Source organism: Lagopus muta, chromosome 25 (assembly GCF_023343835.1).
Source record: "Lagopus muta isolate bLagMut1 chromosome 25, bLagMut1 primary, whole genome shotgun sequence".
Classification (NCBI taxonomy): domain Eukaryota; kingdom Metazoa; phylum Chordata; class Aves; order Galliformes; family Phasianidae; genus Lagopus; species Lagopus muta.
The window spans coordinates 817336-841742 of NC_064457.1; the positions used below are offsets into that span (position 1 = coordinate 817336).

General features: G+C 65.1%; 3 protein-coding genes across 10 annotated transcripts; all 3 read right to left on the bottom strand.

The window, feature by feature from the left end:
* Positions 1-20: 20 nt before the first annotated feature.
* RAPGEFL1 (Rap guanine nucleotide exchange factor like 1) lies at positions 21-5866 on the bottom strand. Its single transcript, XM_048926568.1, is given in 16 exon segments — positions 21-779; positions 1125-1179; positions 1315-1379; positions 1455-1542; positions 1761-1811; positions 1896-1986; positions 2060-2238; positions 2335-2457; positions 2544-2641; positions 2736-2903; positions 3013-3125; positions 3624-3721; positions 3799-3949; positions 4264-4342; positions 5436-5529; positions 5531-5866. Coding segments are annotated over 16 exon segments (1860 nt in total). The 5' UTR covers positions 5813-5866; the 3' UTR covers positions 21-654.
* Positions 5867-7390: 1524 nt separating this feature from the next.
* On the bottom strand, positions 7391-16268 carry CASC3 (CASC3 exon junction complex subunit). 6 transcript variants are annotated; one of them, XM_048926567.1, is made up of 14 exons: positions 16001-16268; positions 15767-15794; positions 15406-15443; positions 13811-13969; positions 13572-13723; positions 13077-13253; positions 12239-12915; positions 10960-11024; positions 10654-10768; positions 10063-10161; positions 9217-9431; positions 8445-8570; positions 8194-8256; positions 7391-7722 (listed from the first exon to the last, which is right to left on the bottom strand). In XM_048926567.1, the coding sequence occupies exons 1-13, from the start codon at positions 16241-16243 to the stop codon at positions 8221-8223; spliced, it is 2130 nt and encodes a 709-aa protein (XP_048782524.1). In that variant the 5' UTR covers positions 16244-16268; the 3' UTR covers positions 7391-7722; positions 8194-8220. The 6 variants fall into 6 exon arrangements, 5 of the variants coding, with proteins under 5 accessions (XP_048782524.1, XP_048782522.1, XP_048782523.1 ...); XM_048926566.1 differs by having other exon boundaries at positions 7392-7722; positions 8194-8269; XM_048926565.1 differs by lacking the exon at positions 8194-8256.
* Positions 16269-16530: 262 nt separating this feature from the next.
* Positions 16531-22211, bottom strand: MSL1 (MSL complex subunit 1). Of its 3 annotated transcripts, none has more exons than XM_048926572.1 (9): positions 21845-22211; positions 19694-19917; positions 18978-19360; positions 18163-18227; positions 17942-18009; positions 17716-17840; positions 17573-17645; positions 17376-17490; positions 16531-16891 (listed from the first exon to the last, which is right to left on the bottom strand). In XM_048926572.1, the coding sequence occupies exons 1-8, from the start codon at positions 21986-21988 to the stop codon at positions 17400-17402; spliced, it is 1173 nt and encodes a 390-aa protein (XP_048782529.1). In that variant the 5' UTR covers positions 21989-22211; the 3' UTR covers positions 16531-16891; positions 17376-17399. The 3 variants fall into 3 exon arrangements, with proteins under 3 accessions (XP_048782529.1, XP_048782528.1, XP_048782527.1); XM_048926571.1 differs by lacking the exon at positions 16531-16891 and adding an exon at positions 16917-17273; XM_048926570.1 differs by lacking the exon at positions 16531-16891 and having other exon boundaries at positions 17261-17490.
* Between the last annotated feature and the right edge of the window lie 2196 nt (positions 22212-24407).

Genomic DNA, 24407 nt, shown 5'->3' on the forward strand with positions numbered 1-24407 from the left:
CGAACTCCACTTTGGAGGGGCCGGGCGGACATGTTGGGAAGGGCGCCGTGCCTCGGGGCCTCCAAAATGCCGGGGTATTTTGGCGGTCGTCGGGGCGTCCTGGGACGGATGAGAGCGAGAAGCAGCCGAAGAGAATGCTTTCTGCGCTAAGAGCCGCCGCATAGAACCCGCAGACCGCAGCCCAACGCCTGCTCCTGTTATCCACCATCTTGGGAAGGTCGCCCGGCGCTATTCCGGTGGCCATTTTGAGGCGATCACGTGGCTCGTTACGGCCGCCATGTTGGGGAGGTCACAGCGCCCCGCTGCGGCCATCTTAGGAAGCTCGCTGTTCGCTACTGCGTCATCCGTGACGTCACCACCAGCAACGTGACGTCACGCACATCACGACGTCACCCCGCGCGCCGGACGCGTGCTCGGGACTGCTGTTTATTGGCGCTCAGACTCTTTTTTTCTTTTTTTTTTTTAATCCTTTTTTCCTCCTTTTTCTTAAAAAATAAATTTACAATTAAAGACGCATTTGGTACAAAATATACACATTCTGGGGCCCAGGGCCCAGGCGGAAGCGGGGACACATACAAAAATAGAGGGGGCCCGCGGGGGGTGGGGAGGCCCCAGGGTCCCCCGGGCAAAGTGCAGAGTGCGGGCGGGCGCCGCTCACTGCCCGCCGGGCTCCAGCTTGTAGGACAGCTCGAAGAGCAGGTTCTGGTTGTCGATCACCTGCAGCTGCCGCACGTAGGCCTTGGTCTGCAGCTGGCTGGGGGACGGCTCCAGCTCCAGGCCTGTGGGGCGAGGGAGGAGAGGATGGCGTGGGGCTGTGTGCCCCCCAACCCCACAGGAGGGGAGCCTGGCCGCATCCCATGGCCTCATCCCGTGTCCTGGATCCCTGTCCCTCAACCCCGTGGCCCCAGCTCCACCTGGATCCCCGTCTTGGATCTCACCCCCGCATCCACATCTCCATCCCCATCCTGGAGGATCCTGTAACCCACTCCCAGCCCATCTTGCCATGCTGGATCCCCATCCTGCATTCGTACCCCAGCCCGGATCTCGCATCCCCATCCCACAGCCCCATCCCACAGCCCCCCCGCCCCAGCAGATGTAGGGCCAGGATCTGTGCCCCCACTCACACAGCGGGCGGCTCCGGTACTTGCGGATGGTCCTCACCTTCTCGGCGATGCAGTGCTGGAACACACAGCAGCCCCGTCAGCTCCCCCAGAACCCTGCAACCCCCCCCCCCCCATTCACCCTTGGGATGTTTCTGTGGACCCCCCAGGACCCCCGGATCCCCACTGTCCCCCCTCTGGGCATAGCACCCACCAGCTTCTCCACGTTGACCAGCCCATCCAGGAGGGTTTTGCTGCCTTCGTGCAGGAAGGTCAGATCTGAGGGAGACAAGGAAGTGAGGGCTGGCCCCATGGGGAGCAGCAGGACCCCCCCAGAACGTCCCCCCACCGCACCTTTGAGGATGAGCGGAATGAAGGGGATGAGGGGGGGCTTCATCTTGGCCAGCACCTCCCGGTAGGTCTTGTGGTTCCTGCAGGGGTCCTGGGGAGGGCGATGGGGGGGTCAGGGGCGTGGGCAGCTCCCCCCACACAGGGTGCACCAACCAGCCATCCACAGAGAGCAGACAGCCCCAGGAACACCCCCACCCACTGCTTCCAGAGCATCCACGGAGCTCCCTGATGCTACAAGCATCCCCCCACACACCCCCATTACCAGCAGACCCCCCCATGGAAGCCCCAGACCCCCGCGCCGCCCCTCACCGTCAGGTTCTCAAATTTCCGAAACAAATTCTTGAATTTCCCTGGGAGCTTCTGCAAGACAAAACCCCATGGGGGGCTGTGAGCAACTTGGGGGGGCCGGGGGGCAGAAGTGGGGGGTCCCGCACAGCCCCTCACCTCCCAGGTGAGCCGAAGGCGGCTGATGGCGGCGTTGTTGAGCCCGATGACGATGGCGTAGAAAGAGAGCATGTCCTGGTTCTGCTTACATCTGAAGGCGGTGGGTGAGACCCAGCAGCCCCCCCCCCCCCGCGGCCCCCCGCAGCCCCCAGCCCTGCACTCACATGGCAGCGATCTTGATGAGTTTCTTGAGCAGATGCGCCCGCCGGCCCAGCGACTCGCAGAGCAGCAGCTCCGTGCCCACCCAGTGCTGCACCTCACTGCACCGCTGCAGCAGCAGCTCCAGGTTGGCCGTCTCGCGCCGCCCGCGCTCCCCATGGAAGACGTAATCCACAAACTCCAGCTGCGGGGGGAGGTTTGCGGTGTTGGGGGGTGGGGGGGGGCGCCGCAGGGACCCCCATTGGGGCAGCCCTGGGGGAGGCACCCGCGTCTCCCCGACCTCGTGGATGCAGCGGAAAAGCTCCCAGTGGAAGGCGGTGAGGTGGTTGGCGATGTCCTCAGGCTCCACGCGGTGAATCTCGCTGTCCCCGGGCACCACCTGGATCTCCTCTGGGAGCGGCACCTGCAATGGGGCGCGGGGGGGTCCGGGGTGGCTGCAGGATGCGGAGGGGTCTCACTGCGGCCCCACCGACCCCCCCCGGCGCTCACCAGCGACTCGAAGGTATCGCGGGTGCAGGCGAAGAGGTGGCTGTTGATGCCCAGCGTGGTGAAGACGCACTCCTCACTGGGCTGCAGCACGGCTTTCTCTGCAGGCAGAGCGCAGTGGGGGGGCAGGGGGGGTCAGCGCTCACCCCACACCCCGTGCTCCCCCTCCCCCCCCAACCACGGCCCCATAACCACCTCCGGACGAGGCCACGGTGACGAGGATGAGCGCATCATCGCGGGCGCTCTGCTCCTCTGAGTACTGCAGCTTCTCGGTGACAGAGGTGAGGATGTCCTGCACTGAGGCCGAGAGGCGGCTGCGGATGGTGACGTACGAGTGGTCCGGCATGTAGACACGGCAGAAGACTGCGGACAGACAGACGGATACGTGGGGTAGCAGAGCGGGCCAGGACCCCCGGCGGGGCGGCGGGGTCACTGCGCTCGGGACCCCGGGGGTTTGGGGCACGGCGCTCACTCTCGTCGGAGCCACGGAAAGCCACGCGCGTCTGCAGGCAGGCATCGATGCGGCGGAAGTGGCGGAACAGCGGCTTCACCTGTTTGCTCGGGGGCGGGGTCTCGTCGGGGACCCTGCGGCACCGCGTGGTGTCAGCAAAGGGCACCGGGGGGAACGGAGCGGTGGGGGCCGCACACAGATCCCCTCCCCGCTCTGGTGGGGTATCACAGGGGCGGTCTGATGGGCCCCAGGTGCAGGGCATTCTCGAGGGTCGCAACTCCATGTGTCCCAGAGAGACCCCGTGGGGACCCCGCACGCCCTATAGGAACACCTTCCTCTATGCAGGGACCTCATTCCCTGGGGTACCCCTCCACCCCATAGGACTCCATGCACAAAAGATGGACCCGCTCACAACCCCTGTGCTCCATCAGGACCGCAAGCACCCCACGGGGACTCCATGAGCCCTATTAGGACTGCATGCACCACACAGGAGCCACCTGAACCCCTTCAGAATGCCCCACGCACCCCCCTCCCCCCCCCCCAGGTACCCTCTGCACCCCATCAGGACTCCATGTACTGCACTCCCATCACCACATCGGAGACCCCTGGCACTCCATGGGGATCCCACTCACTTCAGCTCCACCGTCTCCACCAATTGGTGCAGTTTCAGGATCTCATCCTCCAGCTCGTGGTACAGAGATGCGTCCTTCATGATGAGCAGGTACAGCTCCTGGGGGGCGAGAGGGGTTAGGGGCCAGCGGTGGGGGGGGGGGGGGGAAGCTGCGGGGAGGGGAGGGCTGCACCCACCTTGATGACCTTCCCCGCGCTCTCCTCCTCCTGCAGCAGCCCCTTGTAGGTCTCGAGGAAGTGCAGCAGCACCGCCAGCACCGCTCGCTTGCGCCGCATCCCGGACCCCTCCTCCCAGCGCTGGGGCGGCCCATCGCCCGCCAGCACGAAGGTGGCAGCGTTAAGGAGCAGCGGGGACACGGGGACCTCCTCACACCCGGGGGGGGGCACCGCGATGCCCTCCTCACGGCCGCCCCAACGGGCTCCCTTGTGTCACCCCCGGCACAGCCGCTGCTCACGCTGATGTCACCGTCACACCCACCCGTGTCCCCCTCCCGGTACCCCCACCCCTGTCTTCTTTCCTCCCCCCCCCCCCCCCCGTTCCCACCTGCAGGTCCTCCATCGCACCCTCGCACTCCCCCCGTGCATCTCTACGCCCTCCCTCCCGCAGCCCCCCGACGTCCCCCCCCAGCGCCCCGAGGATATTGCTGGTGCAGCTGCTGCAGGAAGAGCTCGGTGGGCAGGAACAGCGAATGCGTGAGCACGATGTCATCCAGCAGCGAATCTGGGGGGGGTCGGGCGGGGGTTGGGCACGACACCTCCACCCCAAACCCCGCACCGGGCCCATCCCCGCGCCCCACGCGGAGCCCCGCGCTGACTCACAGCCCCTCCCGCTCCGCAGCGCCGTGGGGACACCGCGGGGCCGCACCGGGACGGTGACATCGGGGGACGCTGCAGCGGGGCCGTCCGGGCGGGCACTGAGGCACGGGGACGCGGTGCCGGGAGCGGTGCCACGGCCGCGACCTTTGGACGCGCAGTGCAGCTCCGCGTCCGACCCCGTCCCACGGACACAACCGCGGGGCAGCCCCTCCCCGCAACCTCCCCCGCACGGAGCTCCGAAGGCGGCACAACGCCCCCCGGGCACCGCCTGACCCGGACCCCGCACTGAGGCCGGGGGGGTGCGGGATTGTCCGGGCAGGTGCGCATCCCCAGCCCGCCGTGCAGCGCCTCCGGAGCGCTGTGTGGGGGCGGCGCCGGGATCCCCCCGCGGGTCTTCGCGTCCCCATTCCCCCCCCCAGCCCCCCCCTGAGCGCCGCCCCCTCCGTCCCTGCCTCGGTTTCCCCACGGCTCCGCAGCACCGTCCGGGTGCCCCGCAGGGACCACGCGCGGCTGAAGGGCCGCCATCCCCGCACCCCCTGCGCCGCCCCCCCCCGCTCCCCACGCGCGTGTCGCTGCACGCAGAGCCAACGCTGCCAGTCCCGGCGCGCGCCCCCCCCCGAGGGCTCCGCGGTTTCGGTGCGCCCCACCCCGGCCCCCCCCGGCCCCATCCCCGGAGCGCGGCCGTGGGGAGGTGGGGGGGGGGGGGTGGTTGGACTTGAAGGCAAACCTCCGCGGGGGGCTCCCACAGTGCGGAAAGGACGCGCACCCCCCCCCCCCTCCACCGCCTCGGGGTCAACGGGAGCGCCGAGAGAAGCGTTACACATTAACCGGGAATCTGCGCGGTGCCACCGCTCTGCGGGTGCCCCCCCCGCACGCCCTCATCCCCGTTCCTCTGCTCCCACGCTCCCCCCGCACCGCGGCACCGCGCATTGCAGCACCCGGCGGTGCCGCAGCATCCCCCCCCCCCCCGCCCCCCGGCACTCCCCGTACCCCCATACCTGCTCGGCAGCCCCGGCCGTGCCCCCCCCCCGCCGGCAGCCGTTCGAGGACGGCGCTCAGGAGGCGCTCGGGGGGCGCGGGCGCGGCGGGGGGGGCAGCGGCAGCAGCAGCGCGGGGGGGGCGGCGGCGGCGGCTCCGGGCTGAGCGCGGCGCGGTCCCCCCCCGGGGACAGCTCCGACGGGGACAGCGCCGACGGGGACCGCGGCGGCGGCGGCGGGGGGGGGACCTCGGGAGGACGCAGCTCCAACCGTCGCCCTTCGCCCCCCGCCGGCCCCGGGGGCTCCTCCGGGGGGGCCGCGCTGTGGCGGCGCGGTGCGGGCAGCGGTGCGGGCAGGTGCGCGCCGGGCTTCTTCAGCAACTTCTCCAGCGGCTTCATGGCCGCGGAGCGCCTCGCGGGGCCATGGGCGGTGCGGGGCGGTGCGGGGCGGGGGGGCGGCTCCGCTCGCGCTCGGGCTCCGGAGAGAGTGGGGGGGGCCCGGCGCCGCCGCCCCGCCCCGCCCGGCACCTGCCCGCCCCCGGCCCCGGGCGGAGCGTCGCGGTCACGCGTGGCCCCCCCCGCCCGCAGCGCCGCGCAGCTCTGCTCTCTGCCGTACGCCCACCGCGCGGCGCGCTCAGGCAGCGCGCATCCCACGCCGCCCCCCCCCCCCCCCCCCAAAAACCGGCGTGGGAAAAGCCCGTGGGTACGAGGGGGAGGATGGGGGGGGGTTCCCGCTGCGGCTTTGTTCGCGGTTCGCCTCCATCCCTCGTTGCCTGGCAACTCCCGGCCGCGGGGGGGGGAGTCGGGGGGCGGTGGCAGAACGCAGCCGTGTCCCCGCGTGTCCCCTCCACGCGCGGCTCCGCGTTGCGCTCCCCTCGGACCCTCAGCGCGGGGTCGGGACGGGAAACCGAGGCACGGTGGGGGGGGGGGGGTCACCGGGAACGCGGCCCAAATCCGCGATGCCCCAATTGCAGCTCGGGGACGGGGGCAGCGCTGGCGCGGAGCTGTTATAATTAATGCGCTGTTATTTCTCCTAACGAGCCGGGAGCTGCCGCGGCTCTGCCCGCCCGATGCGCCTCCATTTGCAGCCGTGGGGTGGGGGGGAAACTTTGGGGGGGGGCACAGCCCCCGGGCTCCGCTCAGAGCGCCCACGGGTGGGAGGAAGGAGCGCACGGAGGCAGAGAACCCCACGAGCCCACCTCCCTGCAGCACGGAGCTCACAGCCCCTCTCCCACCGCTGCTGCCCCCAAAGCCGCCCCACGAGCACTTTGGGGGAGCGGGTGGAGCTGCGTGGCGCGTGGGTTCCCTCCTTGTGGCAACGGGCCGCGCTCCGTCCTCACCCCCACGCGCTGCCCCGGCCCGGGGGGGGGAATTGGAGCCCCGCGGTCCCGCACCGCCCTCATCTCCGCATCGATCCAACGCTGCTTCCTCAGCGCTCGGTGCCACCGCGGCCGCGATGCTCGGAAACACGACCCACACCGGCACCGAGACCCACCGGGCACGGCCAAAGCAGCGCCGACGGGAACCGAGCAGCCACCGAGCCGGAAGGCAGCGGAGCGGCAGCCCACGCGGGGCGCGCCGGGACTCGCCGGGCGCCGCCCCCAGCAGCACCGCGCCCGGTCGGGCCGGTTGTGCGGGCAGATGCACGGTGCCCGTGAAGCTCCGTGCCTCCGAAGGGCCGGGCAGCAGGAAGCCCGCAGTGCACGGAGCGAGGGTGGAGGCTCCGCGAGCCCAAATCCGTGCACGGCATCCCGGGTTGAGAGCCTCCAGCTGCGGCCCGGGCTGCAGCCGTGCCAGAAAAGCAGCAGAGAGGCTCTGCGCGAAACTCAGCTGCTCTCACAGCCACAGGAATAGGCTCGGTAATTTAAAAAGAGAATTGAGGATGGGAACGGAGCAGGGCTGGGGGTCGCGCTGCGGCACGGCAGACACACGGAGTCCAAATACCCAAAAGAAACAAATCAGCTTTACTGAAGGAGCCGGTTCATTCCTTAAATAAAAACAGAGACCACAATCAAGCAGCTGAGTTGAACATCCTAGAAAGGGAGAAGGGGAGGCTCAGTAGAAGGGGGAAGTGGGTGAGACCTCGCGGCCACTGACCCCGGTGCCGCCTGAGGGTCAGGGGAGGGGAGGAGGGCCGGCAGCCGGGGGGCGGTCCGGGCACGGAGGCGACGGCCCCGAGCAAAGCGGAAGCCGACGGCATCCCGCATGGACGCGGCCTCCCGGTGCAGAACCGCCGGGTCCGACGCTGGGGTTCCACGGCCGCATCCCTACGTGCCGCTCCTCTCCTTCACCTTCTCACCTTTGCTGTCCTGGGGGAGCAGAAAGGAGACGGAGGCTCAGCACCGCGCAGCGCTGCGCCCGCCGCCCCCCGCCCCGCCGCCCCCCCCGCTCCAGGGCCGGCTCCCGGACGAGGCCCCGCGGAGCGCGGCTCCCCGCAGGGACGCTCGGGCTGTGCTTCCCGGCTGGGGGAGGCGCAGGGGAGCAGCGCTGCCCGACCCGGGGCGCAGCGGCACGGCGACACACGACAAAGGGAACCAGACACACACGTGGCACTCGGGCGCACACAGAGAGCAGAGCTGCGCTGAGAAACCTGTCCCCAGAGCAGAGCAGCGGCTCTCGGCTCCACGCAGCCTTGAAGGCTGCTGCCTGTGCCGGGTGCTGCCAGCATCCTGGCGCTGCTCTCCCACCTCCTAAGCTCAGTGTTGGCCTTATTCCCTCTGAAGCATTTTTTTTTTCTACCCTGAGCAGAAAGAGAAAGCGAGAGTCAAATTCCGACTTACTTTTTACGTGGGTTAGATTTAAAGTATTTAGAAACTCAAATTAACTGGAGCCCTGCTTACCACCTGCAACGAGAAGCTGAGGTTTGGGACATGTCAACAACGAGGCAATTTTAAAACGTCCTTGGAACAACACATTTCTTTTTCGGGTGGGAGAGGGAGGCCGCAGCACCACACACAGCTCAGGGGACAGCAGCAGGCAGACGGGCAGAAGGGACGGGGAAAGGGACGAGCAGAGGGGCGAGGGGCGGTACCTCGGGAGGCGGCGGCTTGATGGTGACGGGCTGCGACGTCCTGCGCGGCGGTGAGGGTTTGGGCTGCACTTGCTGCTGGACAGGGTTGTAGTACGTGACCCCCCCAAACACCTGGGACTGCGCCTGCTGCCGGAGAGCGGAACGCTCAGCACCGAGTGCCGCAGCACCGGCATCGCGGGGAGCAGAAGGCGGCGGATCCAGGCCGCGCCCCCAGCCCCGTGCGGCGGCTCCGATCCGAGCAGCGAAGCTGCGGGGCTGCGGGGCTCCGTCCTGCCGCTGCGTGTCAGCCGTGCGCCTCGCGCGGCCTCGGGGACGTCGGGCTGCCGCCGGGAGGGGCGGGCGCTGCTCCCCGCTCACACGGAGCCGGGCCAGGAACGGGAAAAGCCAGCCCTGCAAGCACTGCTCACAGCCAGGGCTGCCCGGGCGGCGCTGAGGAACGGCAGCAGGCAGCTCCCGGTGTGCACAGAGGGCATCCAAACAGTTCTCAGGATGCCTTTGGCTGAGCAGCTCCCAGCCTCCCGTGGGACGGCGCCCAGCTCGACGGGGGAAAATCCCAGCTTTGGATCCTCCAACACAGCCATGCCACACTTGAGACCCCAAATGCGAGTTAAGCAAAGCACAGAGGTGGCAGCGGTTCCTTCTGGTGCCCACCTCCAGCAGAGAAGCAAACGGCAGCAAACAGCCGCCGCTGGGGGCAGCCCTGCTGCTGCAGCCCCCTCCCAGGCTCAGGGCACCCGCGGCTCCGGCAGGAAGGAAAGGCAGCACGGCTCACCTGGGTGTTGGAATAGAGGTGCGGAGGGGGCGGCGGGGGCAGCGCTCCTGGGGGGTACGGGTAGCCAGGATTCCCAAAATTCATGACTCCAGGCGGGGAGAAGTAAGTCGGGGCGAGCAGCTGCTGCGGCGGGGGCTGCCCTGGGGGCATGGAGACCGGCGGGGGGTAGAGGCCAGGGTTTGCCATCGGGGCTGCTGGCTGGTGGGGATGTAAACCTGAAAGAGCGACAAGGAGGAGCTGAGCGCCACGTCCTGCTGGGGCAGAGCGCTGTGGGGCCGGGGCTGCCGTGGGGGCAGAGGGCAGCAGGCTGTGCCATCCGTGCTGCAGGGGGGAGAAGGGCAGAGGATTCTCCTACAGCCTGTGGAGCTCAGCTCCTGCACTGGGGAAAGGAAAGGGGAAGCTCTGAGCAGAGCACACGGCCCCCCTGGCCTCGGCTCGGGAACCGGACGCGGCCCCAATCAGCACATCCACTACAGGAAACGGTTCTGCAGGCGACATGGAGAACACCCCAATCCAACAGCTCTCATTTCTGCTTTTCTCTTCTGAGCTACGAGCGGCAGGGAACGAAGACCCAGCCTGGCACAGCAGCTGGCACAGCCCCACACCATGCTGCCGGGGAAGGGCCTGGCCAGGCTGCCTGCAGCACAGTGGCCGTGCAGCCAGAGGCTGCCAAGGCAGTGAGATGATCTCAGTCTGCACTGCCTGCGAGAGCCAGGCACGGCTATTTTTCCTCCCTGAAGATTGATACGAATTCAACCCTAATGCACGAGGGAAGCAGGTCTCCTCCATGCCACAGAAAAGGACAGAGGCTGGGCAAAGCCGGCCCGGCCGCCCCGTGCTCCTCACCTGGATGAGGGAGGTGCATTTCTGGCTGCACGATCATCCCCTGGGGCGGCAGCGGGGCCGGGTTCTCACTGTGGGTGTAGATTGGTCCCTGGAATTGTACTGCAACACAGAGCAGAGCGTAAGAAAACCCCCACCACGTTTTGTTCTACTGCAGCACCGCAGATCCAAGCCACCTACAGTTACTGCACTCGAACGCAGTGCTGGGAGCTCCACTCCTACCAGAACAGCACACAGCCCACCCAGCTCCCAGATGCTGCGTCCTCCCACAGCAGAGCTTCCTATTCCCTTCACAATGCAGAACGCTCAGGGAATTTCTCCTCTCTCACTTTACACGCCGGAATAAATTCCAAACCCATCTTTGTGTTCAGCAGTTCTCCCTGCTGCTCTGATTTCTGGCCAGTTTTAACGTCTCACAAAAAAAGCAGCTCCTTTGGAGCCCCTGCCTGGGGCAGGAGAGCAACGCTGCACACCGAGATCAGCGCAGGGCGGCTCAGAGCAGCAGAGACAAAGCAGCGCTGCTCCTGACAAAGGGAAGGGGAACAAAGCCCAACTTCAGCCCCTGAGCACAGGGGACAGGAGGGGGTCACTCACGTGGGTCGTAGTAGTGCCCCTCCATGATGCTGATGTGCATGGGGGGGGCCGGCTCTGGCACTGGGGGTCTCTGCCGCTGCGAGGAGTAGCGCTTGGCACGGCCGCCCTGCACCGCCTGCGGGAGACAAAGCAGCAGTCGGTGCCCAGCAGGGAGCCCCCACTGCCCCCCCCCGGCCTCTGTGGGTCACAGAGAACCACGGCACACAGAAAGGGGAGGGCTGAGGTGCCCCAGCCACGCTCTGATTATTCCAGCCCACGCTCAAAGCAAGGCTCGGCTTCCCCGCTTCCATAAGCGACGTGCTTTACCATTTCCTCCATCCTGTTGAACTGAGGGGGCGGCCCAGTTCCCACGTGCAGATGGTTGGGAATACCTGAGGAAGAAGCAAACTGGTTCTTATGGGTTGCATTTGTTCTCAGCCACCTCGCTGTCACCAGTGCTGGGAGCTGCGCACCAACGCCAGGAGACCCCGCGCCGCCTCCCCTGTGAGAACCTCCCAGCAACTGCAGCTCTCTGACTGCCATTCCAGACATCTCAGAGCAAACCAGAAGCTGTTGTGTCACTGCACGATCATCCACTCTGCTCAGTGCATTTTACATCTGCCTGAAAGAAATCCTCTGCTCGAAATCCAGGTTCTGGTCTCAGCTCTGCTCCTGGGTCCACATGGGACAGCGTAAGCATCACAGCCACCAGCAGCACCACATCATCTCAGCTGTGAATCAGCTTCCAAACTCTTGTTCTAGTGGCACGTTTACAGCCTGCCCACTCTGGTCTACGATCAAGGCAAGGCTCTGCTCACACCGCTGTGTGCAGGAAGATCTGCTTCCACAGACCCAACCCTCAAGAGCTTAGGACAGCAGCAGGTCACTTTCTTCTCCTTGCTCCAGTTTTGTTTCTCTTGGGAAGGATTCTGACTCTCCCCAGTAAAAACCTTAATTCTGCAAATTGATGATTACATCTGCACGACCTCTGGAATGGCTGCCCCACAAGAATTCGGTCCTTTGCTCAGCCTGCCTGCCCACTTCCCAGCACAGATCGGCCTCCTGCAACCACACCGCTGGATTCGCAGCCAAGCGGCACCGCCAGAGAGCAGCTCAGAGCCTGCAGCATGCCTGCGTTGATGAAGGGAGGCCGGGTCCCTCCTGCCCCAGCATCACACCACAGGAGCCCAGTTACTCATCACCCTCACCCATAACCACACGTAATGCTCTTTATCCTCTGAACTCCAGCTCTGAGCCTGGCTGTGACTCACACAGCTCCGCAAGTTCCTGCTGCCTGCTCCCCGCACAGCCCTTCCCCTTCACTGACCCTTCCCCCATTCTTAACAAATAGGGTAAGGAGAAGGAGTCTGCTCTGATGCCCATCTGAGCCTTAACCCAGTTCACCTACAACAGAACGTTTAATTTCCTCATTTTTATGTTCTGTTTTGTCCCTTCCTGTTGTCCCACTGCATTTTCCCCACCTTGTGAGTCTCCACCACCCTCCACAGCTGGGACAGCATCACACTGCTCAGCTCTGACCACCTACGTGGCTGCAGACCCCAGGCAGGGGCAGCAGCACCCAAGCTGCCAGCTGGCACACACTCACCCCGCAGCTCCCGGGGCTGTAAGAACTGAGATTGCCCCGGGCTCCAGTTCTGCTCCGTCAGATTCATCTGAATCATCTCCTGCTCAAGTCCATCCAAGCTGGATTCCACTGGCGACTCCCAGTTGCTGTTCTTTGCCGGCGGGGGGGACGCCTCAGCTTGGACAGGTTTTGGTGTCGCGGGAGCTTCCAGAGCAGGCACGTCATCCGCCAGCTTCCCTGCGTCCCCAGCTTTGACTCTGGTCCTCCTTGCCCGGGAATAAGACTTCTTTTCTATTGGTCTGTCTGGCGGCGGCTGCACGGCGTCGCTCTGGTTTTCCAGGGCGCCCTCCTCCTTGACAGGGCTGCCGTGGACGTGCCCTGCTTCCACTTCTGGTGACTTCTCTCTCGGTGGGCTCTGCTCCGAACGTTTCGCTCGATAGCCGCTCTCCTGTTTGCCCTGCTCACCATTTCGGGACGGGTGCTGCACGCTGGCTTCTGAAGCTCGGTATCCTGGGCGGGTTTCCTTGTAGCCCCCCACCCTCGGGTAGTTCCTGGGAGGGGGCATCCTCCCCGTTCCCGCAGAGCTCCTGCTGGTGAAGGTTCGTGGGGCAGCAGAAGTGCCGTCTGAGCCCTGGTGCCGGGGGGGCTTGTTGGGCCGCTCGTTGGACCAGTTGGGGTCTCGCTGGGGGCTCCCAAACCTGAGGGATAACAGCAGTGCGAAGGACTGGAACCAAAAGCCGGGGCGGGGGAGCCTCCGGGACACGACTTCCAGGACTGAGCCCCCAGCCCCGCTTAGAGCCCACTGCAAAGGGCTGAGGCTGCCCCACAAGGAGCAGGCCGTGCTCTGCCCGCTGCTCACCTCGGTTTGCGCATCCTCCTCGGCCTGATGTCGTCAGGGTTGTGAGCAGAGCGGATGTCGTAGCCATACAGAGCAATCAGCTCCTGCCTGGTTTTGGGGGCCTGCTCGTCCTCCCGGAACTTGTCGTGCTCCCAGCGGCCTTCATCCTTCCACAGCTTCCGCTGCCGACCCTTCGGCCTGCACACACGGGGAGGAACAGCAGGTTGTGAGGAAGCCAGGGATGGCAGCTCCAACCCACAGCAAAGGCTTGGAGGGCAGAATGCAGGAGGGAGGCAGCGCCTCTCCTTCCTCCTGCTCGGCAGCTGCCCACTGGAAACAGGCTTTGCTCGTGTTTACTGTGCCCAGTCCCTGCTTTTACAAAACTAAGAGCCAAGACGTCCCTGCAGAACATTGCTAGCAGGCAGCTGGGCCACAGAACAGAAAAGCTCTTTGCTGATCCTTCCCAGCACACCACAAGCGCTGCAAGCATCACCTGGGCTGGGCGGCGCCACATACCTGACCTCCTCCTCCTGCGTCTGCCCTCGGAGATCGTGCTCAAAGAAGAGCCCTTTGCGTGGGATGTAAGCCGGGTTCTTCCGATCCTCGTCGTCGTCCAGGTGCTTGGGAGCTTTTTTCCCAACTTTATTCTCAACAGGTTCGGTGCTCTCCTGTCAAAATCAGACAGCTCCTAACACTGCAGCAGTCCCGCTGCGAGAAGCTCCCCGCAGAGCAGGGAGCACACAGATATCACCTACCTGCCCGTCCCCACTTTGCCTTTCACCGGTTACGGCACCTTTCGAGTCCAGTTTCTCATCCCCTTTCTCTGCTTTTGCTGCAGACTCACAGGAATCATTGCTATCCTGCTTCAGTTCCACTTTGGCACTTTCTTCCTCGCTGTAATCCTCTTCCTCTGCCTGAAAGAGCCCCGCTTTACTCACACACACACCTGGAGCAGCGGCTCTCCTGGTGATTTCCCAAAGCCCCACACGTTCTGCTTTTGACACCTCTGGCCATTTCACAGCACAGGATTTGCTCCCAAAGTCCTCCCTACCCCTCTATCTTTACAGAAAAGACAAAGATTAAGCCCAAGGTCTCTCCCCAGCAGCTGCCACTGGTGACATCAGACCAAACAACCACAGCTGCCAGCACAGAGCTGGGAGCAGCTCCCCCTCACCACCCCTGAGTGCCACGTGTGCCTCCTGCAGCCCAGGAGCCCATGGGAGCTCCATGATGGGGTGACAGCCACGCTGCCGGGCCCTCGCTGTCCTTCTCTCCCACTGCAGCCCCTCATTCCCTGCAGTCCCCCAGCTGACTCACTCCAAGCTCTCTGCTCTCAGGAGCGTGACCTCCTTTCACCCTCCAGGAGCCTGCAAGCCTTGCTCAGCTTGGGATGGCCACTAAAAATAGCCCGGTGTGATTAACAAGAAGGCTGCTCTATTTTTCTCTTTCAACACAGCCTATTTGCACATCAACTGCTCCTTTTGTTTACGCCAGGGAAACCCAGACATGGCATTATTTTTAGGCTCAGGAACAGAGCCATCCTGGCACCCGGTGATGCAACACCGCCCGGCTGCGTCGCCCAGGGGAGCTGCCCCCTCCTTCCTGCCCAGGGCACGGCCTCTCCAGCACTGCACAGCCCCGGCAGCTTCCATTCCATCCGCCTCGGTTTGCGGTTTTCTTTTTAAACCAGTGCCCACCTCAGGATCTCCACAAAGCCTGCCTCGGAACAGACTGCTTCTCCAAACGCCTCTGATCTCAGAACACAGGGCAGTGTGTTGCCATGGGCTGCAGCCGAGGCTGCCCCTCCAGCACAGCGCTCAGCACACAAGGGAGGTTCTCCCAGCACACGCAGTGCAGAGCTGCCTGCATGCAGGCGTCTCACTGACCCAGTGCCACACACAGACATCAGGGATGCCCCTTGGGATGCTTCCAACCCAGCGCTAAGCTTTTAATTTCAACTAATTACAACGCAGCCACCATCCTACACCCTTCTTCCACACCCTTCTTAGCCGTTCCGCTCCCACCACGCGATGTCTGAGGACTGAAACGGACCACGTGCTTGTCCTGCATTCACCTTGCAGCAGCACAGGTGCAGCAGCACCCGCCCTGCCCTGACAGAACCGTCGGGGGAGGAGGAACTGCACCTGAAGAACCCGTTTTCCACTCACACCAATGGCTGCAGTGCAGCACAGCTCTGTAACACGCACACAGCACACGAGCTGCAGCCTGGAGACAGATACAGCTGCTGCAGATGAGAATGAAGGGCACAAACCAGTGTTGTGCTAAAACTACACGAAGTGAATTCACCCCACACAGCCCTTCCACCACCAGGACACGCAGTCTGACTTACCTCTGAGTCCTCTGCGCTTTCATAATCTGACAGCACAGCTGCAGGGGAGAAAAAGGAGGCATTGTCAGGGCAGGAAGAGCAGCACAGCTCCCCGTGATCGCAGCACCGGGTCCTGGGCCATCACCAACAAATACACCACATGGCCACGTAGTGTGGTATCACAGCAGCACGAAGAGCCCTTGAGGAGGAGCACCACCCTACGTGGGGGGGACCCAGGTGGGCCTGGGGAGGGCTGACCAGCACCCCCTGCACCCCCATTTGCAGTATTACGGCCGATGCTCAGGACTGCAGCCGCAGCAATGCAGGAAGCAGCGCCTTCCCCGTTTCCCTTTGCACACGCAGCGACACAGCCGTTACTCACCATCGCCTTCGATGCCGTCCTCGCTTTCCTAAAGAGGAAAAAAAAGGCGCTTTAGCAGAAGGGAGTGAAGGGCAGCATCCGGCCCGGGAGCTCAGCTCAACCGAGCCCCGCGAGCAGGGAGCCGCGAGGATCGGGCAGCGCCGGGCGCAGCGGAGCGTTGACACCGTGAGAGCCGCGCGGCACCACCGGGAGGCACGAGAGACGCGGACCGCCGCCCCCCCCCGCCCCACTCACACACTCGGATTGCGGAGCGCTTTTGGCCGCCCCTCCCCCGGCGGCGCTTTCGGCCCCGCGGCCCCGCGGCCCCGCGCTCAGAGCTCCGGCGGCGCCTCGCGGAGGGCGGTGCGAAGGCCGCGGCGAAGCGGAGCCGGAGCGGGAGCGGGCGGGGCTGGCGGCGGAGTCGCCGCTGTCGGATGCGGCCGAGTCCGAGTCGTCCTCGCTGTCCTGCGAGGCGCGCTGCCGCCGCCGGTCCGCCATCTTGGGGCAACCGCAGGGGCGGGCGGCGCCGCGGGGCACCGCGGGAACGGACTACGGCTCCCGGCGGCCCTCGCGCGCTGTGACGTCACGCGGCGCGCCCTCCCATCGATCCCCGCGGCTGTTCCCGCTCCCCGGCAGGGGGCGGGCGCGCGCCGAGGGCACGGCCCGGAGGCGGAAGTGACGTCACGCGCGAGACGGCGCAGAGGCCAGAGGTCACGGGGGGGGAAAGGAAGGCAGCGACACGCAGCCGTTGTTTTTCCGCTTTTATTGAAAAAAAAAAAAAAAAAAAAAAAGGAAAAAAAAAACAACCAAAAACAGAACAAACAAACAAATAAAACGTCTGCATTGAGTCAGCACCGGGGGTATTTACACAGCGACCCAGGCACACGGGGCGGGCTCCGGGCCGGGCTCAGGCCGCACGCGCACGGCAGGGCGGGGCGATGCGTTTAATTAACGTTTGTTCCCCATTTCCTGCCGCTCAGCCGCGGGGAGCGGCGAGCAGCGCCCTCCAGCACTGCGCCCGTAGGAACAGCCTGGCACAGAACGGGGCTCCTCCTGGCACAGTGTGAGGGGGGTCGGGTCGCTGCCACGCTGCCGCCCTCAGAAGGCTTAAATTAAAAAAGAACCAACGTTGTGCGTTGAGGATTTCTATTTCACACACGAGAGGGAAGAAAAAAAAAAAAAAAAGGAAAAAAAAAAAAAGTTTGTTTTCGTTTCCTTTTAAAACTCTCCTCCCACCACGTTACAGCCACTCAACAGGAACAACACAAAGGCGGTGGCTGACGGAAGCTTCAGCCTCGGGCAGCTGCTCAGCGCTGTTTCCTGACCCAACACCAGAGCAGGGCCAGCGCTGCCGCAGCCCTTCCCCAGGGAGCACAGGCTGGGCCCGGTCCATGCCTGCCACGGATACCGAGACCCGCTGGGGCCCACAGGAGGCTCCCACCCCACTGCTGCACGCAGGGCTGCCGAGGAGGGAGGAACACAAATGGGAGACAAACCCCAGCTCAAAGCACAGGCGGCGGGGACGAGTCTGAAACGTGTTGAAAAGAAAACGAGAGAACAAAACCAGGGCATGGAGGGAACAAAACCATCCCTGAACACGAACAAAGAGGGCAAGGACTCAGCAACGTACAGAGCTCCCGGCTCCGCTGCGCTGCTACTTCCTGCAGGTCCGGTGGGGGGTCTGCTTCTTCTGCACCTCCAGCCGGCAGCGGCTGCGCTCATCCAGCCAGGGCAGCTCGAAGTTCCTGCAAGCAGAACCAGCACTCAGCACCCCACATCACCATCCCCATCCGCGACGCCCCATCTCCAGTGCCCCTCTGTACTCACTGTGGGGTCAGTTTGGGTAAGGGGCGGCCAAAGGCAACGACAGGCAGGTAGGGGGTGATCAGCAAGCTTTCCACTGTGGGAGAGAAACGGCGTCACAGAGCTGCAGAGGGCGGGCAGCCTTCCCTGCACTGCCAGGCACTCACCATCATCCGGCTCAGGGAAAAATGAGGTAACTTCAGGCTCCGACTCCTGAATTCCTTTCCTTTTATACATTCTGAGCTGCAGTCGCTGTAAAATTCTTTGTTCCCTGATCCTTTGGATGTCCCATCTGGAAAACAGCGACCCGTAGGCAGTGAGGAGCTGCAGCTGGGTGCCAGCAGCCACGCAGGCCAGCGGGGGCTACGTTTGCAGCACTGCATTTATTCCTACCTTTTCCTTCGTTTTTCATCCAACTCCAGTTTTGCATGCCGTTTGGAAAACACGCTGTCATCGAGGTTCTGCATAAAGAGAAAGGGAGATGGGTGCTCCCCCCTGCACTGATTTGTCCCCCTCACCCGCTGCAGGTGCCTTCAACCATCGGTTCTGATGGTGACAAGAAGGCTGCTGCAACCTCAGCCACACACACAGGGCCAGCCGTGACTCGCACGTACCTCCAGGATGTCTGAGGGGTTGGGGTCTCGCAGGGGCTCCACAACATGGTCCCTCCAAGATGGAACTGCAAGGGGAAGGTTCAGATGTTAACCCAGCACAGAGGCACTGCAAGCTCACTCTACGCCACCAGTCCCAAGGTCCAGGAGGCTCCAGCCAGGCTGCTCTGGATTGGCAGCACGGGGAGGGCTGGAAGCTGCCCTGCCTCTTGCAGCAGACCTGAGGCACTGGGATGGAATGCAGAGGCCTCCTCCTCACTCACAACATTTTGCTATCCAGTGTTTGCAGGCAGCTGGCAATGCAGCAAACCTGGCAGCTCCCCGTTCCCACTGTGTGCTGGGCACCTCACAGAGCTCAGGGCTTTTCCTTCCCCAAGTCAGGCTGCACTGTGGGGCTAGGAGGAAAACACCCAGAACAGGGCCCAGCAGGAGGCAGGGATTCTGCCCAGGCGCTCTGGCGAGGAACAAATACATCACACTGCACTGCACCAACCCAGAAACACATTTCCCAACCACAGGCAGGAAGTTGCTTCACATTTTGCTCAAACAGGCACACAGGCTGTGCTGGAAACCAGGCTGGTTTGACACGTGCAGAGCGGGACCCAGAGCCCCCTGCCCTGCTGCCCAGCACAGGCAGCACGAGCCAGAGAGGGCCTGGAGCGCTCGGGCAGCGCAGACAATCTGCTCCTTATCTCCACTGCATCCGGGACGCTGCTCTGTGCCAGCTCTGGGGAAGGGCACAGGGCTCCCAAGGCAGGCAACGCTCCATCAGCTGCCAGCCCTGCCTGCACACCTTCTGCAGGCTCTCCATCGCTTACTTGCTACAGTCTCCTCCTTCTTTGGGGAGGGCTCTCGTAACGGCAACGGTGATGGGGGGGGCTGATGCCAGCGACACAAGTACATTTCCGTGGTGGAAAGGTAGGGCAGATCGTCTATCTCGCTGAAGAAGCCCTTTTCCTTGGGGTGGCTGCTGGGGCCCTTCAGTGGGGCGGAGGGTCTGAGCGGGGTCTCCAGCAGCGACCTGTTTTTTTCTGGAGTCTCTTGGCTCCGCAGTTCTCGTTTGCAAACAGTTTCAGACAAAGAACCACTCGACTCCTCTTTCACCGGAGAGTGCTTCAGAGTTTTACCCTTCACCTTTGAGAACTCAGACACCAATTTCTTAACGGGCGTTTTCCTCTCTGCGCTCCCAAACGCCGGCTTCCTGCAAGAGAGAGGACTGCTGAGCTGCAGCACCCACAGCTGCCAGCCCTGCACGCCGCTGCTCCACTGACAGCTTCAAGACTTTTCCCTCTCAGGTGCATCGCTGCTGCTTTTTAAGAGCACTTGCACACGCAGGAGAGGCGTGTGGGCGCCAGGCACCACAAACACACATCTCTGGGGTTTTAATCAAAAGCAGGACCGCAAACAGAACGGGAAAACACAGTGAGACCGAGCCTGGCTGGAGCAGAGGCAGGAGAAAGGGAAACCCACAGCCAGCTGGCTGAGCCCCACACTTCCCCACGCACCCCACCCGCGGCCCCGCAGCACCCTCTACCTTTTATGCCCCTTCCCATTCCGGCCGTAGGGGAAGTGCTTGGGCTGCAGGGTTTGCGAGGGCTCCAGCAGTTCCTGCGGGCATTCCAGCGGCAGTTTCTCACACGCCTCTGCTTCAGCCTTCTCATCCACCTCGAAGCCCTGGAAAATCCTGTGTTTTTCTCTCTCGGTGTCCTTCTTCACCAGCTGCACTCTTCTTTCCATGCGCTCAATGCGCGCAAGGAGCTGGAACACAGAAACAGCACGGCTCAGACGCATGCTGATGGGCGAGCAGGGGAATACCTCCAGTGAGAGCCACCCTGCAGCACCCACAGCGTGCCTGCAGAAGGGCTCAGCCATCGCAGGACATGGAGGACCACAGTCAGTGCCTTCCTATTTCCTGACCATAGCAAACTGTGCCTGTCCTGGCTTTTACCTTACAACTCGGGCAATGGAGAGCTTCCAAAGCACAGGAGGAGCCCCTAGGTGGCACCCGACCCCTGGCGCTGCGCCCGCACCCCAAGGTCAGCGGGCTGTGGGACGCTGCAGGTTTTGCTACGCGCAGTGAGTGCCATCATTAACTCATGCTCGCTCTCCTGAGCTGGAGAGGGGAGGCTGAGAGCAGAGACTGCGCCCAGTCACGGCAGGGCGATGATGTCTGCGTGCTGCAGGCAATGCAGCCCCGTAATGCTAATGATGGGGAAGCCGGGCACAGCAGGTGTGCAGATGCACGACCTGAGATGCCCCAGCAGCACAAGATGGCCCCTCGCTGCCCAGCAGTGCTGCCCATCCCCACTGCAGCAGGGCATCGGCTCACAAACCTGGCACGTGACGAGCAGCGATGGCAGTCGCTCCAACTCTGCCGCATCCCCTCCGAGCGCTCTGAGGGCTCGAGGACGCAGCTCATAATTAGATGCGGTCTTTATTAGAAAGCTGCATTCACAGCCCTGCTGGGCGCAGAGGATCGGCAGCTCGGAGGGCTCTGCAGCGCAGGCAAACACCCCGGGACACCCTGAGATGTGTTTTGTTGCAGAGCCCCCCCCGGGGAAAGAGCTGCGGGGGGGTTGGGGGGTGTTATTTTTAGGCTGCTGCAGACCATACAGATGAGGGTTGGGACTGGGAGGGAAGCACAGAGCACCACAGAACAGGGACGGGGAGCCCCGCAGCCCCACGGCAGGCAGCAGCACATGGGTCAGTGGTAACACAGGGTGCCTCCTAAATGCACAGCCCTGCAAACACAGCCACCTCGGGGGGGCACCATATCTGTGGGGCAACGCACACGGGGGGGAGGGGGGGGAAGCAATGCAGATAGGGCATGCACGGCACCGGGGTGGGACACACACACCGCGGTTGGTGCCGGCCCTGCAGCGGGGGGGGGGGGGCCATGCGGCAGCACCAGCCCGGCCTTCGCCGTGAGCTCTGTGCGGCTGCGGCAGCCGCGGGGGGGGAGGAGCAGAGCTCCGCAGCCCCCCCACCCCCCCCACCCCGCGGCTGACGCGGCCCCTTTAAGTGAACCCCCGGGCGGCGGGGCCGGGAGGCATCGCGGGCTCTTTAAGGCCCCCCTTCCTCCCCCCCCCCCACGCTGCCATGGCGACGGGCGCGGCCCGTTAACCCCCGCCGTCCCGCCCCGCCCCCACCCTTTGTGCCCCCGCCGGTAACCCCGGGCTCTCACACCCCCCCCAGGCCCGGGGGCGAACCGACCCGCCTTTGTCTGGGGCGAGGGTGTTAAAAGGTGGGGGGCGGCAACCCCTCCGGGGGGGAAATCAACCCCATTGGGGGGGGGGGGGGGGGGGGGAAGAGATCCCAACGTGGGGGGGCATTAACCCCGTGTGCTGTAATGGGGGGGGAACCGGAGGGGGAAATGCCCGGGGTTTTATCCCGGGGGGGGGGGCACTGCACGGCCGGAGGAAACTGGGGGAGGGGAACCCCCGTAGTGGGGGGGGCATGAAGTCCCTGGGGGAGCGTTAACGCTTGGGGGTGGGGCATGAAGTACGGGGGGGGGGGGGGGGGACGGGGGAGGTTTAACCCTCTGGGTGCCGTGGGGGGGAATTAACCCCTTGGGTGCCACATGGGGACGACTTACCTGGGGGGGGGCAATAACCCGGGGGGTTTAACCCTTCGTGTGCCGCGGCAACCCCGCATCCCCCCCCCCCCCCCCAGCTCCCCGCCGTACCGTGTCGCGCTCGGCCTTGAGCTCCTCGATCTCCTTCTCCTTGGCCTGCAGCTGCTGCTGCTGCTGCTCGATGAGGTCCAGCTGCAGCAGCAGGATCTGCCGCAGACATGCCGCCTGCCCGGGGGAGCCGCCGCCGGCGCCCATCCCGCTCCTCCGCGCCGCGCTCCTCCACTTGGCCTCGGCGGGAGGCGGCGGCGGCGGCGGAGGGCCCGACTCGGCGCTCCCCCGCTCCTGCGCTCTCCTTGGCGGCCGCGGGAGCCGCGCCGCGCCCGGGCAGCACCGCCTGGTACCCGCGGCCGTCCGCTGGCATCCCCCGCGCCCGCCTGCTTGCCGCCGGCCAGCGGCACCGGCCCGGCCCAGCTCTCGGCCGGCGGCCCGGGAGCCCCCCCCCGGCGCCCCGCCGCCTCCCGCCCCGGCCCTTGTGTGCCCCCAGCGGCGGCTCCTTGGGCCTGCGGGGCGGCGGGCGGCCCTCCTCCTCCCTCCCCCTCTTCCTCCTCCTCCTCCTCCTCTTCCTCCCGCCGCTCCCCCGGGCCCCGCTCCCCCCGCCGGTCCCGTCCTTTCGCCGCCGCCCGCCCGGAAGGCGGTGGTGGAGCGCATCCTCACGGCCCTCCGCCGCCGCCCCGCGCCGCCGCCGCCGCTCCGCTACCGCCCGCCGCCATGGCGCGGCTCCGCCGGCACAACGGCAGCGCGCGGCCGCGGGGGCCCGAGGGGAACCGGGGCCGCCCCGCGCTCATACCCCGCGGCGCGGGTCTGGGGGGGGGAAGGTGGGGATGGGCGCCCCGGATCGCTCAGCGCCCTTCCTCGCGGCCCGACGGCGGTGACCCCCCCGCACGGTGCCCCTCCGCCGCTCCTCGCGGCCCTTTCCTCGTGCTTCCCCCCGGGTTCTCCTCCCCTGACGGCGTCGACCCCCCCCCTCAGCCTCTCCCCGCAGTACCTCTCGGCTCTCCCCGCAGCCCCCCCCCACCCCTCGCAGCGTATCCTCACGGCTCTGCCCCCCATCACACAACCCCCCCCCCCCCCCCAGGGCCGGGCCGCTCTCAGTGCCGCCCCCCGGGTACCTTCAAACCGGGCGCGGGGCGCGTGCGCGGCGGTGCGGGGTGGGAGGTGGGAGGGGGGGGGGTCCCGCCCCGCCGCCCGCACTGCCCCCGCACCGCCCCGACGCGGCCGCTAGGGGGCGCCCGAGTGCGGCGGCGCCGCCCGCACCGCACAGGGACCCCCCCCCCCCAACCCCCTCCGTTGCGGCCCCTCCGCCCGCACTCCGCCCCGCTGCCCGCACGGCGACTCCCGCAGCCTCCCGATTACACGGCTGTGCGTTGCACAAGTGTGCGCTGCGTGTTGCCTGCGTGAGTGTATTGCGCGTGCATCCGTGTGCACAACTCCGAGGGGACCGCAGCCCCCCAGACACGCGTGCAAACAGCTGCACGCACACGCAGACACACCTGCAGGGTCTGCAGCCCATGGTGTTTGCACGGCGGGCACGCATTGCACACACACACATTGCGTGTGCACGCTGCTGCACAGAATGAGGCCCCAGGGCACGTGTGCACGCATGCACACACAGATATCAACACAGATGTAAACACAGCTCTGCTGGCAGCGGCTGCAGCCTCTGGCTTCCACGTGCAAGCACGTGCACACGCTGCGAGACTGCAGCCCCAGAACGCACACGCATGCACACGCATCCCATGCACACAATTGCAGGGTCCTGCACTGCTGCTGTGTGTACACACACACACATACATTGCACACACGTGCACACACTGCTCTCCACACACACACAGTGCAGGGAGAGACTGCAGCCTCACTGTGTGCTGCACACACACTGCACACACACCCCTGCAGTGAGGAACTGCAGCCCTGCTGCTTGCACACGCACACACATGCACTAGCATGTGCACACTGCACATCCACTGGCACCCTTGCTCACACCTGCACGTCTCCCTGCAGAGCCTGCAGCCTGCTGTGTGCATGCACACACACTTCTCCATGCACACACACACACCCTGTCCATGTACACACACACACGTGAGCACACACACATACATGTGAGCACACACACAGATGTACATGCACACACACACACACCTCTCCATGCACACACACACACATGTGAGCACACACACAGGTGTACATGCACACACACCATGCACACATTTGCTCATTCATGCACACCCCTGCAGGAAGCCTCTGCAGCCCCACTGTGCACTCGCACACACTGGGCTCACACACACATGGGGGGGGGGCTGCAGCCCTGCCGTGCACACACACACACACACACACACACAGATACACGTATGTACCTGCACCTACATGGCTGTTCCTATAGCAGCACACGCACCCCCTGCAGGGCCGTGCTGCACGCACACACGCACACACAGAGCCCCCCGCAGACCCTGCCCCCCCCCCCCCCCCGCACAAACCCCGCACCCTGAGGCCACACGCAGGGCACGCTCCCCCTGCACACCCACACATATTATGGGGCTGCCCCACGGCGGGGTCCCCCCCGCAGCGCCCCGCATGTCCCCCCCCCCCCCAACCCCCCCCCCCCGCTCTGCGCAGCGCT